This window comes from Protopterus annectens, chromosome 12.part0 (genome assembly GCF_019279795.1).
Source record: "Protopterus annectens isolate FY-2018-M chromosome 12.part0, PAN1.0, whole genome shotgun sequence".
Lineage (NCBI taxonomy): Eukaryota > Metazoa > Chordata > Ceratodontiformes > Protopteridae > Protopterus > Protopterus annectens.
In genome coordinates, this window is record NC_056746.1 from 79,997,818 (window position 1) to 80,018,266 (window position 20,449).

The window sequence follows — 20,449 nt, forward strand, 5'->3', positions numbered from 1 at the left end:
ACATCTCTCTCTCTCTATTTATATATATATATATATATATATATATATATATATATATATATATATATATATATATAGGATCCCCATCCATGAGAAGCAGAGTTCCTCTATAACCCAATTCAAGTCTAACCTGGAGGACTGGATGATGAACAGAAAAGTCATCCCTAGTTTGGCACCTATGTCTCTAATGAACACAGGCAGCCTGTAAATGGTTCATCTCCCAGGACCCTGCTTGTAAATGTTTTACCTCTCATGTCCCAGCTTACACTTATCAAGGGTATACAACTTGTCAGAGATTTGAGATGCAGGCTAGGCTTAAGAAGGCCCTTGTGGTCATTAGCCTAATAAACACCTATGAACCTATCCATCTATATATTTATTTATTTCCAGTTTGATTACCAGGAAAGTTCACTGGGCCCAGAGCCCATTTTCTGTGGAGGCCCGGGGAGAAAAACTCCATTAAACAGATTACAATAAAGATAGCAGTCCCATAAAAATAAAAGTACAAATCCATATCAAATAATATAACTGCCCATAGTGGAAAAATATCGTGCAGATACATTTTACCAAATTCACACAGAGTCAAAAGCTATTTACAATATGTACTGAGTGTGAGAGATCGTATGGGAGTTAGCTATAAAAGGTTATAGCCACATATACAAATTCAGATGCATAAACAGAACTGTATGGGACACAGTTTGGCTTTGTGTCCTACAAGAACACTTGCTTTCTTCCATTTAAATTATTTTCAGTGATACATTGCATACATGATTTTGTTTGATGCAATGTATCTCTACCATATGTTTCATTGATTATATGTATAAAACATTACATGCATACATATACATTTTAGATAGATAGATAGATAGATAGATAGATAGATAGATAGATAGATAGATTGATACACAGATAGATGTAGATATAGGTATACATACATACAAACACATACGCATATATATAAATATATATATATATATATATATATATATATATATATATTTATACATGTGCTTGTGTGTGCATGTGTAAATGTGTAAGTCTTTGTGTGGGGTTGAGTATATCTGTACACACTTGTGTACAACATACACTCACACACATATGTAAAAAAAAATATATATATATATATATATATATATATATATATATATATATTATAGTCTGTGCATGTGTATGTGTGTGTATATATATATATATATTTCTATATATATTTATATATGTATATATATATATATTTATATATATGTGTATATATATATATATACATGTATATTTATATATATGTGTATATATATATATATATATATATATATATATATATATATATATATGTATATTTTATATATATATATATATATATATATGTATATATATATATATATATATATATATGTATATATATATATATATATATACACACACACACACACACACACACACACACACACACACATATATATATATATATATATATATATATATATATATATATATTATATATATATATATATATATACATATATATATCTATATATATATATATATATATATATATATATATATATATATATATATTAAGAGAGAGAGATAAATATTTGCATGCATGTATAGACAGATATAGACACAGCTGTAAGTATAGCTATTGACAGAGGTTCATATATAGAGAAAATGTCAACATGATTTTAAGGCAGTTAAGCTTCTTTAAAGTCAGGAAGTTATAAACTTTAGAATCTAAAACAAAATTTTGAGACTCCTGATAAGTATCCTTGGCGATATACCTAACCAGATGAGACAAAGAATAAGTCACAAGAACAAGAAAAATAACATTTTGCCATGGTACCAATGTGCATACTGGTTATATATGTTATTATCTTTCAGCAGAGTATGATAAGAAAGGGAATTTGGATCTATAAACATTATTGTTATTATATGATACCTCTGTCTGAGACATAGTAAAACAAACAAACAAAAAAAATTTACTTTTCTGTTTACTAATGGAACAGAAAATAAAAAAGACAAATTTTATTTTCATTGGCCACATTTACAGAGTTATACTGACAGGCACAAACAAATATAGTATATGTAAAGGGGACATCCAGATTACATTATCTCTACTTAAGGTGTTAAAAAAAACCTTTATAATCAACAACAAAAAAGATCATATCCAAAGAATTAATCATTATTATTAAAATGTACTTTATGAAAAAGTGTTATGTAGCCTGAGGGCTAAAGTATGAGGCATGGAGCTGTCTTAAAAGCACCTATGGCTCTGTAGGTACTTAAATTTCCTTCAGCCTCTTCTTTCTGTAGCCAGTTTCATAGCGGACATAATGGTATGTAAAGCAGTATTAACTAGCAGGAATAAATTCTGAAATGCTGTAGTAGAAGAGATGAAAGAAATGACTGTCTCCATAACTGCAGCCATTGTAATGGCTACAGTAATCGTAATGATTCCAATGGTCTTAGTAGCAAACTATCACACAAGGCTCAATATGATCCTTTCAGACTAAAGAAACTTTGTGTAGCTTAGTGTTTTGTATCAAGCTTTCTATCTGGTGGGGTGGTAAAGTGTCTTCAGCTTTTTTGGCTGGTTACTTAAATCAGACACTCTGCGGATTTGTTTTTCTCACAGCACAATACTGTATCTGAATTTTTATGTTATGCTCCTCCCCGAGCATGAATATTTGAAGTCTTTGCATCTACCTGTTTACTAAATATTAAAAAGGGGGAGTACTAAAGTTTGCTGCATATATTCTTGCATCCTGAACTTTGTTCAGAATTGCTGTAGTAATTGATCATGATATCAATATTTAATGACATTTGAAAGTACAGTCAATCTGACCTCATTCTTGATTGAATATCTAAGAATACAAAATAATGTGCAGTGAAAAGTAACATTTCTTACTATTAGTAGTTTTTTTGCAAGATCATTCAAAAAGCAGCTCTATCAATGTTTTAAACTCATTTCCAAACTATGCTCACTAGGGCCTCCTTGTTGACTGAGCCTCTAAAAATAGAGAAATACAATGCATTGGTAAGAAACAGATGTAAACGGTTCTTAATTTTTGCAAGATGACTCGAGTCACTTATGACACATATGAAATTAATTTTCAGCATGGTTTAGTGGTAAATATTTTACTTGCAGGTGTGTAGAGAGTTACCTGATCTGTGCACCAGTACCAGATAGAAGGGATTGTCATTCCAACAAGCACACCTGGCCATGGAAGGTCAGAAGTAACAGGATCTCGAAACAGATGAAATGCGTCTTTTCTTGGAATGCCACAGCTAGTGTTCGTATCACGAATTGAAGGAACGGCATCAAAATATTTGACCTGAAGGCCGTCTATCCCACCAACTTCATAAAAACCTAAAGCAGACAGATTATCGGTATTACAGCAGTTCAAAATGCCTCCTGGTTTAATTAGCTATACACACTTTGGCTCTAAGCTATATAATCATCAGAAATGCCAAAGTCGTTAACCAAATAGAAATCAAGTTTGAGCACTGTCCACCTAACCTATTAGTTAAAAATAGTTACTAGCTAGCCTGTTGTCACTATTACCCAAACACTGTCAGCCTTATTAAATGGCCAGACACCCAAAAAACTTGATACCATAGAAAAATTTTAAATCACATGCTAAAGTTGCAATGCTGCCTTGCATTTCTATTAACAGATAATACAGTTACAATATTCATGGTCCATAGCAGAAGATAGGTGAAAAAGGATCTTTGCCATCTTCCTTTGAAAATAATTATTTGGGTGAACTAGGAATTGTTTTTACCATGTAATCTGGATTGATTGTTTATTTATATCATGTAGGTAGAATCGCTGCTTAGTGGTTAATGACTGTTTATAATTATTTTTCAAACAGCTTTGATTCTTTTTGAACTGCCCGTTACTGACATATGATCCTCAGATCCCACACCTTGATGAACTTAAGGTGTTTAAAAACACTGATATATAAATAGGAGGACAGCAAAACTGTGACTTGTATTCTGGTTAGGTTAAAATTAGATCATTCACATTGATACCTTTCTAAAAAGATTCAAGGCCTAAACAACAATACCGACATAAAGCCCTGTCACTATATTCTGTATCCTATATACAGTTAGAGGTGACCTATGTCAGGTATACAAGGCATCTTCCAACACAATGCTGATGGATTTAGTGAACATCAGCAAGTCTATTGGCATCAGCAATACTCAGTCTAGGGATCTAAACCTCTTCTGCAACATCAACAAAACAGTTTGTATTTCACAGAGAATACTGCTGCTGTGGAACAGTCTCCCTATCTGCATAAAAGAAAGTTCACCCCTGTTTATTTTCAAGAACAACTTAGATCTATGGATGGGAAACAGAACATTTACCCCAGGACTGCCCCCCCCCCCCTATTCTGATGGACAGATGCAGCTCCTACATGCTTTATCCCAAACATGATTCCCCTCAAATTATCTATGGTGTGATCCAGGTTATTCTTGTTATGGGTAATATATAATTATCAACCATGGTAATCATAACCATGGTATGATTGGTAAGGCCAATCTATAACCAAATGGGAGGTTACTTTGAGCATAAAAAGTGACCAGGCTTAAAAATGTACTATACAGGGTGAACAGAAGCAAACAAAATGCTATGCCAACTGTTAGTACCAGAGCTTTTTAGAATCATTTTAATGATAGGTGCTGATTGTGTAAATAAGGTTAAGACCTGGCTAGGCTTGTAAGGGCCTGAGGGCCATTAGCCAAGGAACTTCCTATCATCCTATGAGCCTATGATGAAACTGGCATGCAACCATATTTTGAAAGAAACTCAGGGAGTGACAAAACCCAGGCTAGAAATTAATTTGACACAGCCTACCCACAATGTCAAAAGATGATATCAGATCCTGGGTTCAGTGGTCCATTGATACCTATTCACTATTGCTGAAGTCACATTTAAGTTAATAGACATGGATTTTCCAAATCATGATTAGAAAAGTCTAGTACAGGTCATCAATATATTGTAATAATTACTGACTGTGTCACTAAGTTTCCTGAAGTGGTACCCCAGCAAAAAGCAGTGTTAAATCAATAGCCAAAGAATAACCGTTACTTTCATCCAGGGTAGAGACTTCAAAGACCTACTTATGGACCAGGGAACAATGTTTCAAAATAAAGCAGTTAAGAACTTGTGTGCACCACCTTCAATGGATGGGTTAGTGGAAGGTTTTAAAAAAATGAAGTATATGCTAAAGAACAGCATAGCACAAGATGGCAAGAACTAATGTCAGTTATGAGCCTACCTCCTTTTTGTTGTAAGAGAGGTGCCTCAATTTTCAACAAGATTTACTTGCTCCATTTTAGAGGTATCACCAGGACTTGCTGGGCATAATAATGGAGACTGTAAAGGAGGAGAAAATTCCACATCTAAGTGTGACAGCATGCTATATGACTTACAAGGCAGGTACAAATCATTATGCCAATAGGTAAGGAACGTATGCAAAGGGCGTTACAGATACAACTGAGGTTGTGTAATAAATATGGCAGATTTAGAGTTCACAACTAGGAACAAAAATGGCTGTGTTAGTTCCCTCTAATGAAAAGAAGTTCCAATTCAAATATCAAGGAATGAAGGTACACAAACTCCAAAAATAATACAATAAAGCCCTAACCCAGGCCATGGAACAATACAACATTTATTAAAATAAAGACAAGTGATTTCATCTCACAAAAAAAAAAAACAAACAAAACTTCATCAGATCTAATGACCTACCTTGCATCCAGAATAAATAGAGTACAAAGCAGTCACATGCTATTCAATTAAATCAGTTAAACACATTTGCTATAATAATACCTAAAACATACATAACCCAATAATTTAAATGTGTAAGCAGGTTTTGTTTTTATAGCAATCTTTGTGGAATGAGGTATTATGCTTTCAAATCTTTTTGATTAAAACTGTTTTGTCTGTCTTAGTACACAAGCTTTTCATAGTTCAAACATATATATATATATATATATATATATATATATATATATATATATATATATATATATATCTACATCTTAATTTCAAAATCCCACAGTCTTGATATGCAGTATCCTGAATGCATAATGTCGAGATTGTGGAATCGCGAAATGACAAAGCCAAAAAAATTAAAAAAAACATGACAACATGAAAAACTTGTATTTGCAGGGGGGCAAGCCCCTCTGCACTCCCCACACCCCCTGCAAATTAAATGTACTAACTTTGAGATTGCACTATAGTGAAGAGAATCATAATATTCCCATTCCACACTGTATAGTGAACTACATTACTGCTCTTGTCAATGTACAGCGATCTCCGAGTTAGTATATTTAGGTTGCAGGGGATGTGGTGGGTGCAAATTTTTACATGTTGTCATGTTTTTATTTTGTTTTGTTTATTGTTTCGAGATTCCACAATCTTGACATTATGGGTATGGGATATTGCATGCTGAGACTGTGGGATTTCAAAATTAAGAAGTGGATATATATATATATATATAATATATATATATATATATATATATATATATATATATATATATATATATATATATACGCACCAGTGGCAGCTCCTGCCATCGGACTGCAGGGCTGAGCCCCCAGCTGTGAAAAGAAAGAAAAAGAAAGAATATTTTAAAAAATAAAATATTTATTTGTATACTACTGTATACTGGCTGGCTGCTTAGCTACGCATCCGACTGACTTGCTCTTAAAGTCCTGGAACTCAAACTACGCATGCTCAGTGAGTTCCAGTTAAAAAAAAATAGTTTCTGTAAATCCAGACTGCTGTAAAAGCAGTCCAGACAAAGGAGAGAAGGCATCAGTGTGATGCCCAGAAGTCGATGCCGTCTGCAACTGCAGTAAAGTGGAAGGGGATCGGACTGCCACGTCCACAGTCACGTGTATGACGTGGATTGCTGGATAGCTACTGATTGATTCTCACTCTCTTCCTGTGCTTTGCGTGCTGGGAAAAGGAAAGCAGAAACAGGAGCAGTACTTTGGTTTACAGAGGTGGTAACTTCGATTGGACAGTGACTGAGCTGAGAGCTGACTGAGACTGACATATTTTATAATTTTTTACTCTCTTGGTATGTATGCATTTCTAACTATGCTTCTATCTACTGTTTGCGGCATGAGACTTTAGTTATCCAAGTTCATTATGAATAAACTCTTCTGTACCGAAGTTAGAAATCCATAAAGACAGCATCACTCTGCCCTCATTGCCTCTTTCAGGTAAAGTTATGTCATTGGATCTTTTTTCACTCAGTCATTTTGAAGAACTCTAGAAGTAACATTTCCAGTGTGGCATACCTTTAAACTAAGCATTCAGAAGTATATGTGAACTGCACAATAAGTGAGTATGTGAGTGCATGATGGGAATTAGTGAGAGAAGTGAACGGATGAGTGAGTGAGTATGCAAGTTGATTGTGGGAGCCAGTGGGGAGAATGCGTGAGTGAGTGAGTGAGTGAGTGAGTGAGTGAGTGAGTGAGTGAGTGAGTGAGTGAGTGAGTGAGTGAGTGAGTGTGTGAGTGAGTGAGGAGGAGAAGTGAGTTTGAAAAAGTTACGGGCATGCTTTTTTTTCTGTTGAGAAGCATTAATGAGTTATTAAACTGAATAGATTTGAAATTTTGAAATACTGTTTTATGGCACAAATCCTTCCAGAAATATATGACGCATTTAAAGGAAATAATGTGAAAAGCTTTCAAATGTCATCTGAAGAAAGATACCACTGCTTATGACAAACATATCAAATTGTTGTCTTTGTTTGAGCTACCAAAATAGTGGACATAGGAGGGTCTAAGTATGTGTACTACTTAGTTTTTAGCAAAGCTTTTTGACAAAGTTTCACATCTGCGTGATCAAGAAGGGAGTCATAATGCAATTATTCTGTACAAATAGGAGGCCCTACCATACTGTGAAACTCACTATAATTGGTATTCTTTGTTTTGTACCTTATACAGTATTAATGTTGATTCTTTGTTTTGTTTTTTGTTTTTTTTATGATGTAATGATGGCATGACAAAAAGGGCCCACGAGGTTCCGATTACCAAATTTAAATAAGTAAGTGAATGGAAAAATAATTAAGTCAATATGCTAATTAGACAAGTTGGAACTTGATCCCAAGATGGTATTATAAATTAAAGCAGCTGCCTAAATTGCAGGATAGAGGTGGCTGATATGGAAGATGCAATGTAAGAGATGTGAAGTTACTTGATCATTTAGAAGAGTGTTTAATTATGTACCTGCTCATAGCCTCAATACAAAGAAATGTAAGATAATGTGCCTGTATAACACCACAACCGTAAAGTGAGATGGTATTCTGGGATAACCTAGTAACAACAACTATATATATATATATATATATATATATATATATATATATATATATAGACTAGTTGCATTTGTTACGTCTCTTGATCTAATGTTTTTCAGTCAGCACATAAAGCCACAAAGGAAAGAGTGAGAATTGTATAATGTATACACTCGAGTATCACAGTCAGAAAGAGAAAAAAAAACATATGCAAGCATGATTGACAAAATTCATGCACAATAGAGGAGCTAAAATGATTTATATTCTGTATCACAAACTTATCAAGGAAGGCTAAACACCATACAGCAAAATAATGAAAGAAGAGAACATAAAGAGACTCTTAACTGTTTCAAAAAATATGTAATTTTTATAATGCTGGATTAATGATAATTGCAAAGAAAGAAAATAAGTGATGTGCAATATATAAATGGAAAACAATGTTACTATGATTTGTTTTCTTTTCTGTAAATATATTTTTGCCTATGTCTTAAAGTAATAATTTAGTAAATGTGTTAAAGAAATGAAGGAAAGCTATGAAAACCGTCCCCTGGATTCACTATCCTTCCATGCAGGACTAGCTTAGTCCTGCATGGAAGCAGCCATTTAGGAGCAAGACGGCAGCGTGCCATGCATATCAATGAAGGCGCACTGCCTGAGCTCCTAAACGGACATGGAGCGTGCATGAGGAAAGCTCTCAGAATATGCATGCCCTTGCAATCGAGAACAGCAGTATAAGAATAAGAATGAGTGAGACGCTTATAGGTGTTTGCATACCCCCAGCAACATCCCCCCAAGTTTATAATAGCAATATTTAAAACATGAAATATAAATAGGGTCTTTTTTTTTTTTTTTTATAAAATAGATTAAATGTAACTGTAGGTGCACGGTGCTCATCACTTAGCTACATTTAATGCAGCTTAAATGGCACAAGAGGATATAAAGCAAGATATATGCAAATAAAGCAGTACTCTAATAGTGTAGTGGGCAGAGCATTCGCCTTACTTGCAGCCATTCTCGGTTCAATTCCCACTCCAGTACATTTCGTTTCCCATGTCAAACCACTTTATGACCAATATTTTTTGTTGCATAACCTACTAAATAACATATATTTGTGAAATGTAGTACTGCATTAAATGCAGATGTGAGGTGTCATTGTCATAATGTTGTAAAGTCCACAGATAATCACAAGTGCCCCATACAGTATATGTACACATGAATCAGGGATACAAATGTAAGGTAAAATGTGTAATGAATGATAAATCCATACAGCTTCCAAATCCACCACCTTCCCAAGAACCATTTGATATTACTGTCTAAATTAGTGCGGGGGTAAGTGGGAGTAAGCAGTAATAAGCAAGAGTAAGCATATTTAAGCAGTAGTAAGCTAGTTTAAGCCCGTTTGCATGGGGGTAAGCAATGGGCACACAGGTTAGGCTATATTGAAGCTAACTCTCTGTAAGCATATTTAACCGGAGGTTAGCATTGCTTACCTTCGCGCAAAACCGAGCAAATCCACATACAATTGCTTAAAAGTGCCTTAATCACTCTGTATGCATCAGCCGCTGTTCTGGATAGAAACAAAATAAACAATCTTTGTCAGTTTTGAACCCAGGACCCTGCACACTACAGTCTTAGTAGTTAACCACTAAGCCATCACAACAGTATCTAAGACTGAGGTATCACCAAACAGATCCTCACTAAAGGAAATCCAAACTGAATATGTGAAAGGACTCTATATGCAGTTTTATGTTGTATAACTTACTACATAGCATAAATATGTGAACTGGAGTACTGCATTAAGTCCAGATGTGAGGTGTCATTGTAATAAAGTGTTGAAATTCCCTAATAAACACAAGGATCCCATATAGTGTATTGCACATGAATCATAGATACCAAACACATATATACCATGTAATAAATAATAAATCAATGCCAAAAAGGAAATATAATGCAAATTAAAAATTAAGCAATGATAAGCATTGAACATCCCAGCTTAGTAGCTGTAAGCAATGTGTAGGCCAGCTAAATCAGTCTTCCCATTAGTATAACCCTTTAAGCAATGCCAGCCTTATGTAAGCAAGTTTGCCCATAGCTTAGCATTTTCAAAACCATCCAATCATAGCAAAGTGCAGGAAACCGGCCCTATTTAAACCCAACAGGCAGGAATACATCTCTTAACTGGTTGCAGCTTCCTCCTGTAGGCACTATGTATGGTAGGGAAGAGGGTGTGCGCTTTTGGGTACAGCATTGGGGCATCCAGGAGTCCAGAGTCATGGCAGGACTCCTTGTGAAAGACCATGACCTGAAACTGATGCAGGGCCAGTACCAGGGCTCGCAATGCAAAGCAGAAGCCTGGGAATGACTCGCCCATGACCTCACCAGTGCCACTGGTGTACTCCAAACTGGTGAGCAGGTCAGGCATCACTATGCCCAGCTGAAGTGGAGAAATGGGGATCTCTTGGATCAGTGGATCCAAGAGGCTAGGAGGACAGGGGAGGTCCCAGCCTAAGTTTCAGTCCACTACCTGTTTAATAATTGCCAGCTCATGTATATTATGGATAGGTATGGCTAAATATTCATCTAATGTCTTTCACAGTGGCAGGTGAGTGGGCTGCGAACCAGGAAGCCTATACCTGTAGACTGCAGCGGTTGTGACACAAGGCATGTTAGTAATACTCTTGCATGTACTGTCATAGGAAATAAATCTAAATGTAGTAGTAAGTGAATTGCCTGTATAAAACCTGTATTGTTTAAGGCATATACTGCATACACTAGAGAATATGGATGGAAGAGTCTCATATAGGTTGTATGTAAATAAAAGCATAATAGCCTGACAATAAAGGTCTAACAGCTGGACTGCATGTGTTTACTCTGGTATCATATTGTAACGTACAGTTGCAATCTCTGAATAGTGCTGTTGTATTAAGCACTGTTACTCACACTGTGCTACATAAATAAAATGTGTAGGAATGTCTGTATAATACTGTTGTAATCCCAAGAGATCATATAGTACAACTGAGACGTGAACTGTTGTATTTTTAGCACACACAGCCATGGTTCAAACCCTGGGAGTGGTAGTAGGCTGTATGCAAAATCATACCCCACAACTGTACAGAATGACCAGTAAATCGGCCCATATCTGCTGCCTGTCACCCTGTCCCCCTGGCAAATCAGTGGGATGATCCCAGACGTTTAGGCAGCAAACCAGAAATACAACTGAAATACAAGAAATACAAAGAAAATATAAGAACGGACCTGTCACTCTAGCAACTCCCCAAAATGTTATGAAAGTAATAAGCCAAGTGTGTCCCATCTACACCCCCATGTTGTCAAGCTGTGACCAAAGTGTGTACAGTAACAGAGTGAGATATATGTGCATAATACTAATAATGTGGAATCTAGTAATTTGTGTGGCAACATTCAGGTGGTGCTAACAAATATTGCTCCCACAGGTCTGTCAGATATGAACACTGTGCCTAGAAATAAAAGATTGATATCCTGTACTGGTACTGTTCACTCTGGTATTGTATGGCTTTGTTAGTGTTGCAGTTGCTCTGAATAATAAGGTATTACTCATCACTGTCACCCACACTGTGCTTCATAGGTTCATAGGTAGGTACTAAGCTATCGGCCCAAGTGCCTAAGTAAACCTAGCCAACAAGGTTCCCTGGCTTACACCACTCAAGAAAGTTAATTTCCTGTGCCCCTGTCGAGCAGAGCCACAGAAGTGATCCCCGGGGTGTATTTCCTATTTCCCATACACTCATCAAGATTTTTCTTGAAGAGTGCTAATGAGGAACTTTGCTTGACATAGATGGGTAGCTTGTTCCAGAGTATAGGAAGTCTCTGGGACAGGAATCTATCCCTCCAGCATGTCCTGTTTATTATGGTGACAAGGTTTAGGTCTCTAGAGCGTGTAGCTCAGAGGGTTTGGGATTTCTTTAGGTGTAGCATGTCCAACAGCTCTGGGTTTAACATAGCTTTATATGTTAGGCAGAGATCTCCTTGGAGTAGGAAATATGCTACAGAGTAAAGCTGGAGTTTTTGAGACGGTCAGTGTAGGGCATCTGTTTGAGGCCAGTAATCCTCTTTGTGAGGTACTTCTGTGACCCTTCCAGCTGCTACAGATGTCTTGTGAGGTACATTCCAAAAGGGGCGTTGTACTCTATAATGGGTCTAATGAGTGCTGAGTAGAGGGGAACAACGACCTCTTTTTTCCTGGATGACAACCCTTTTGTGATGAGGTGTGCCACATAGAAGGATTTCTTGACTACTGTGGAGATGTGATTATCAAATGAGAGACTACTGTCCACCTGTGTTCCAAGGTCTCTTATCACACATTCGGCATTAAGTAGACTGCCATTTATGTGATAGTTCATGGGTACAGAGTTTTTACCAAAGGGGATGACAATGCACTTTTTGGCATTGAGCTTGAGGCCATGCCTCTGACACCAGGCATCTGTCTCAGTGAGACCCTTCTGTAGGATGTTCACATCATTTGATGACTTGACTATGGCTCCTAGTTTACAGTCATCTGCGAACTGTGTTAGCCTGTACTTCACAGAAGTAGATACCAAACAGGAGTGGTACCAGGACTGAACCCTGTGGTACTCCACTTGTCACTGGTTTGAAGTCAGATTTGGAATCTGCAACTTTTACAGTGTAGGTTCTGTCAGTGAGCCAGTTGGCAGCCCATCTTTTGACGTAGGGATTTATACCTAGTTTAGTGAGTTTAGTTATAATTCCAGAATGGGGGATGGTGTCAAAAGCCTTGGCAAGGTCAAGATAGGCTGTGTGAACCACCTTATTTATTTATTTTATTTATTTCGCATTTGTTAACCAGGTTGGTCCAGCTGAATAAGAATTTACCCTTTTTCGTGGAGACCAAAGGGGAAAAGCCCCAAACAGACATACAAATACATACGAATAGAGACAAATTAACAATATTACAGAGCAAAACAATCTTATGGATACAATGGATAAGAAAAACATAATGTACTCAAGGGAATAGTACATAGCTATATATACAAAAAGTGTAGTAATAGGTTGTAACAGGAGAAACAACAATAATAAATCCAGCAGGTAAGCAGGAGGGGAAGTTAAGGTTGTAGATAATATAATGAAAAGAAACAAGGTATAATTAGATTAGTGGCTAGAAGAATTGTGTAAGTGCAGGGGCTTTAGATTTGAGGGAAAATAGAGTGGGAGTAAAAAGCAGAGAGGGGTGACTGCACAAGGGGCTGTAGGTCAGAAGAGGGAATGGTGCAAATGAAGATAGTAGTAGTCTATGGCTTTGAGTGACTGCCTCAAAGAAGTCAATCAGGTTCAGAAGGCAAGATTTGCCTTTCACAAACCCAAACTGGGTGGGGTCCAGAGTTTGGAGGTTACCAATGTCTTTGTTTATGAGTTCCATGATGATACATTCCGTGGCCTTGCAGACCAGGCTCATCAGGCTAATAGGGCGATAGTTCCCAGGATCAGTGGTGGCTCCCCCTTTGTGGAGTGGGATAACTGTTAGTGTACACCATTCAGCGGGCACAAAGCCTGACATGAAACTATGATTGAGCATGGTGCTTAGGTGGGGAGCCGTTTGTTCTGAAGTTCGTGTAAAACGCAGCCTGGGACTTTGTCCAGTCCCATGGATGCTGTATTTATGGTTTTAGAGAGTGCAGCTTTTACCTGCATACATGTGATTACAGGGACTCTGCTTTCTTTCTGTATAGATATGGGCCTTTTAGGGGGTGAGAGGGGGGGTAAAGTTAGCACTGAACCTATCTGCCAGGATGTTGGCAATATCAGTTGGTTCTGTAATTTTCATGCCATTGTGCTGTAACTCAGAGCAGATCTGGGTAATGCCATTGAGATTCTTGATATAGCTATAGAATGCTTTGTGGTTGCCCTTAGAATCAATGGCAGTTTTGTTTTCATAGCTAGCTTTGGAGGATCTTATAAGGGATCTCAGCTTCTTACTGAGGCTGACCAGGGAGCTCCTCCACTCATGGGATTTTACTCTCTTTTGCAACAATTTCTTCCTTCTGTTGTAGAGTTTGTTTATGGCAGGGGACCACCAGATTAGCTTCCTTTTTTTGAAGGATAGCATCCTGGTTCTGTTTGGGATAGCATGACCCATGCACTCATGTAAGTGCTTATAGAGTGCATTTGTGTAGGATTCAGCAGTCGTAACTGTATTGTCCATCTGCATGGGTATCATGAAGTTCACCACTTCTGTCTTAAGAAGCATGAAGTTGGCTTTGGAGAAGTTTTGTACCGTGGCTTCCTTAATGGTGGGTGGGGGTGGGATGCAGATATCTAGGGTGATTAGCTTATGGTCGGATCTGACCAACGAGGAGTTGACTTCAGGTGTGGAACACTGGTCACTCAAGTTGGTAATGACTAGGTCTAGGATATTGTTGCCTCTGGTGAGGGTGTGGATAAGTTGATCCAGGGCATTGCAATTTATGAATTCCAGAAAGCGTTGAGTGAAGGAGTTGGTACATGGAGTAGTTTTCCCAGTTAATGGTGGGGTAGTTGAAATTGCCCATTATTAGGGTGTTTGGTTGAACCCTAATATTTTCCAGTACATCAAGAAAAGAGGAGTGGGAATCCTGGGACATGGTGGGGGATCTGTAGCAAGCTGCAATTTGGATTGCAGTTTTGCCAGAGTTAGTTGCACTTGGATAACCTCGGATGCATTATGCTGCACAACTAGCCTGGAGGTGTGGATATCCTTAATGAATATGGACACACCTCCACCTTTGGTGTTCTGGTCCAGGTTAGATGGCCGATAAGTGTGGTATGAGTTATAGCCTGGTAATGCAGGGGTGCTCTCTGGAGCCTTGAACCAGGTCACAGTCACTGCACAGATATTGATGTTCTCCATTTTAAGGAGGGCCTTGAGTTAGTGCATTTTGAGATTTAGACTTCTAGCACTGAGTAGCATTACCCTCAGTTTTTGCTTACCTGTTCCTGTTACAGTGGTGAATTTGTCATTTGAACCTTGTCTAAAAAAGGCACTATAGGGGCGGCAAGACCCATAGCCAGTATCGGGAATCCCAGGGGCGACAGGTGGAGCCATCTCTGGCAGAGCATCATAGTCTGTCGACCATGTTGTCCCAGGCAGACTGATACTGGATCCCCTTAGAATGACACGAGAAACGTGGCCAGTTGTTAAAGTAAGTCATTTTGTCCTTGTACTGTGGTATCATTCTGGGCGATGGCAGGATGCTACTCAGGGTTAGGGTCATACCTGCCTGGGCTACAAGATCGGAGAGCTCTTCCATGTCTATTTTCTATATCATTATCACAAACAAAAGGGATAAACTTCAGCTACAGATTTCAGAGAACAAACTTGTAAGAGACTCATGACTACACTCTTGTATACCAGATGCAGCCACTAAGTTGACAGGCTGCACAGCTTTTTTATGGGACAGGAATAAAGACTTAGGTAAGAGCAGAGGTGGGGGACTTTCCATTTATGTGAATAAATAGCTGGTGTACCGATGCAAAGATTGAACTGGAGTATATGATAATCAAATGCAGGCCCTTCTATTTATCTTGGGAGTTCACTGTTGTTCTAGTTACAGCTTTTTACTTTCCCTCAGATGCTAATGCTTGCACAGGACTAAGTCACCTGTTTGATATCATTAACTTGCAACAGAACATCCACCCTAAAACTGTTCATATCTTAGATGGTGATTTCAGTCAGACTTAAAATCAGTTTTCCCCAAATTACATCAACATATCAAATGTCCAACCACACTAGACAAGGCCTACTCAAATATCTAGGATGGCTATAGGGCAAAACAGCTGTCTCATCTAGGCCAGTCAGATGATTTGCCCATACTCTTGACTCCAGCATACACTCCTGTTATGATAAAAGTCCTAATTATTACAAAGACTGTTAAAATATGGTGGAAGGTGCACTCTCGTAGCTACAGGATTACTTTGAAAGAAGTAACTGGGACATTTTCGAGAATCAGGATGTGGAAGAGTACACATCAGCAGTGCTCTGCTACATAATAATCTGTATACAAACTATTACTCGACCAAAAAAACCAAGAAAAACAAGTTGGAACAGAGAAAACGAAAAGCCACAGGTCCACTCAGCGATATGAATCTTAACGCACTTTTTATTATCACAAAACAAGCAACGTTTTCGCTACAGCTCCTGCTGTAGCTTCCTCAGAGTACTAAAAAAGGTCTGTGACAATTTCTTTTTAAACATAAAAGCGCGCCAAAAAGTAAGGCAGCGCACCATTGTTAAAGGTACAGAGAATATAAACAAACATTTTTAACAAGTCTAAAGCTTGTCTTAACAAAAACATTAAATACAACGCTATTTAATTAAAGCCTTGTAGTTGTAAAATATAAAATATAACAAATAGTAAAAAGTATTAGTTAAAACCATTGACAATCAAAGAACGGAACCTGTCCGGACTAGTGTGTACTTTGAGTCCTAAATGAAAAGCGGACATGGGCTGCAAAGCATACTGTTAAAACGCCAATCCAAACAAACTTGGCAGCAATAAGGTAAAGAATCTCCATATGTACGTATCCCTGTTACAGTTAACTAAAATTAAATAAATACTGCCCAAGTCAGATAACCTAACTACTGGAAATCTAAGTGTGCTACGCTGAGTCGGAAAAGCAACATGTCCTATGTAACCACACTAAGTTGTTGAAGAATTAATAACATTTTGACATGTAAAAGGAAAACCTGTCTCTAAATACGTACTGTGCAAAACTCCGTTACGATCCTAATCCTGGCAAACTCAAACCAAGAGGATGGTAGCATGAAAATATAATAGCGTGGATCCTGCAAGAGACAGATGAATCCATCCCGCCCCAAGGGTGCAACCAATCCTACAAAAGATAGTCAAGGAAAATCCATCCCGCCCCAAGAAAATGTAACTAGGTATAAAACCTAAGGTAATGTACCACCAAGAATATAAAATCATCCTCTGAGAATATGTTGAAATAGTAAATAACATAATTGTTGATCTGATCGTGGTTACCAAACCATCCGAGTACACGACCGTGTACTCAGATTCTCCCTACCATTCTGCAGTGTATAAAAAATTCAAATCAGGGGAGATGTAGGGGTCTAAAACACCAAGTGTTAGGTGACTCCCTGTGAACTATAAATTCCATGCCAGAATTCTATATAGTGTGTACGCCTGCACCCTTAGAAGGATTGAACCAATCCAATAGGGGGCAGTCTCAAGATCCAGGAATATTTATTAAATAAGCAAGGGGAAATAACACTTGGCCGGTCCTATTGGGCTAAGGTGTCCCCTAAATTTCTGTCTAGAGTAGAACCCTAAGGTAGTGGGAGTATAAACATATAAAGAAGTCACTTAACAGACACCAACAATAAAGGTTAAATGGAAAATAGCCTTCCTTAGCCTATGAAACATAGATTATGAAACATAGGTAAAGGGGGGTGGGGCTCAAATCTAGATCATATACCATAAAAGAAGTCCCATATTATGAAACAAAATTCCCCATGTTTAGGTATACAACACAGGAAGGGTTTGTCGTAGGGTGTGATGTTATCTCAAGTAGCTCCTTAGTTTTAATAAACAGGAAATATTACAGTTGTCATTGAGACCAGGTGGTTGAAATGCGTCAAGTTTTAATTGCCACTCGAGTTCTTTTGTTTCCAAAATGATGGAAGTGGGACCACCTCTGATATTATGAGGGACATGATCAATAGCAGAGAAGAGAAAGCTATGATCTTTATTCATAGCAATATGTTTAGAGAGCGCATTGTCATCTTTACCTTTTTTGATTGCATAGGTGTGCTGGTATATTCTCTCCTTAAATTTTTGCTCAGTTTTCCCAATGTAGTATGCTGGACAGCAGACACATTGTGCTAAATAGACCAGGGATTTAGTGTTGCAATTAACTTTATAATGGCATATTATTTTTTTATCGTTTACAGTTTGTGTACACCCTGTTCTGATGTATTTGCAAAAATTGCAATTACCACATGGGAAACTGCCTTTCTGCCGTGAATGAAAATCAAGATGTTTTTTAGATTCTAAAAAATTCTTTAAATTTTTACCCCTCCTATAAACAATTAGTGGTTTTTCCCCAAGTTTTTCTCCTAATCCACTGTGGCTAGAAATATAATACCAGTTTTTAAATAGAATGGAATTGATCATCCTAGAATCCATATTATACACTGTAATGAAACTGAGGGAGAACTTGTTCTCTTTATCACTAAAAACTGTTACTGAATCACAAGGGGGGGGGGTTGATGTTAAAATTAAGTCATCAGTTATGGAGTCATCATCTGAATGTCTTAAAGTGTTACAAAGTAATGGTTTATAAAAGCCCTCTTGTCTTTTAGTCGTGACTTCTGTAATAAGATCCTCCAGTAAATCCACTGGGTAATCACGGTTTGAAAACATGTCAAAAAGAAGTGTACATTCCTTATCAAAAAGTTCCAAGGTGCTACACATTCTGGCTGCTCGAATCAATTGACCCTTGACTATGGATCTTTTTTGTCTGAAGGGGTGTTGACTTGAAAAATGAAGAAGTGAGTTACAATAGGTAGGCTTCCTATGTATAGATGAAAGTAATGTGTTATTCAGATCAGCTTTTTCAAGATAGACATCCAAGTAGTCAATAGAGTCAGTTGAAAAATTAAAAGTGAACTTAAAGAATGGTGTAGTACCATTCATAAATTCAATGATAGCGGTAGCATCCTGTTCGGAACCTTGAAAAAGAATGAAGATATCATCCAGATATCTCGTGTAGTAAATGAAATGTTTCACTACTTGGGGATTGGAGAGAAGGAATTTTTTCTCCCAGTAGGCTACTACCATATTTGCAACAGATGTCCCACAGGGTGACCCCATGGCTATACCCTGAGTCTGTAAAAAATATTGTTTCTCAAACACGAAAAAATTAGATGTGAGAATAATGTCTATGAGTTCAGTTACTGTGTCTATTTCCATTTGGGGAGCTCCCGGTTCATGCAGTAACAAACCCACCCACTCTGATGCCTCCTGGTGGGGAATAGAAGTGTATAAATCCACAATATCAATTGTCAGAAAGTTGAAATCATGTTCAGGTTTTAACTGGTTAATGTTGGACAGAAAAGACCAGGAGTCCTTGCAGATGCAGGGTATCATTTTAAGATATTTACTGAGTATGTTATCCACCAATCGGGCACAAGGATGGGTCATAGAGGACTTCCCATCGATAAGTGCTCGAATTGGTGGATCATGTAAGTTTTTGTGAATTTTCGGAATACCGAAAATTATAGGTGTTTTAGGTAAAGTAATGTCTATAAAATGGTAAACCTCATTACTGATTTTTCCTGCAAGAAATAAATCCCTGAAGTATCCTCTGTTTCTGACAAATGTGGTGTTCATTTCATTAAGTGAGGAGGATCTATAAGCTGAGCTGTTGAGAATTTTCTGCATTCGTTCAACCACACTAGACAAGGCCTACTCAAATATCTAGGATGGCTATAGGGCAAAACAGCTGTCTCATCTAGGCCAGTCAGATGATTTGCCCATACTCTTGACTCCAGCATACACTCCTGTTATGATAAAAGTCCTAATTATTACAAAGACTGTTAAAATATGGTGGAAGGTGCACTCTCGTAGCTACAGGATTACTTTGAAAGAAGTAACTGGGACATTTTCGAGAATCAGGATGTGGAAGAGTACACATCAGCAGTGCTCTGCTACATAATAATCTGTGTTGTCAATATCACTGTCAGGAAGCACATTCGTGTGTACCCTTATCAGAAGTAATAAACCAAACCAGCTCCAGGAAAACCTAGTGCTTTATTGGACCGAACACTCGAAACAACAGTAGACAGAAAGACAAGAAACATTTTCACTAAGCGCTTTCACCCATTGTGACAGTTGGGCATCATCAGAGTAAAAAAACCCGTTTGAAACTTCAGCTTTTAAATAAACTCAAATACACATGCCCCCTACTTAAAACCAATCGCAACTCTAAAACAATCAAACAATTAATGTGTGCATTTATAAATACAATTAAGTGTAATTAAGTAATGTGTACTTCTACATATGTTTATACTAAATAAATAAATGAATGAATAAATAGATAAATCACTGTAATAACATATGTATGAACTGTTAATAGCAGCA

The 20,449-nt window shown here is 37.4% G+C and overlaps 1 protein-coding gene across 1 annotated transcript in view; it reads right to left on the reverse strand.

Moving 5' to 3' along the window:
* SLC5A11 (solute carrier family 5 member 11) overlaps positions 1 to 20,449 on the reverse strand; it is a 717,678-nt gene that overhangs the window by 188,637 nt on the left and 508,592 nt on the right. Inside the window, exon 9 of the mRNA XM_044089092.1 lies at positions 3,159 to 3,364. Coding sequence (XP_043945027.1) covers positions 3,159 to 3,364 — 206 coding nt within the window. The remainder of the gene's footprint in view (positions 1 to 3,158; positions 3,365 to 20,449) is intronic.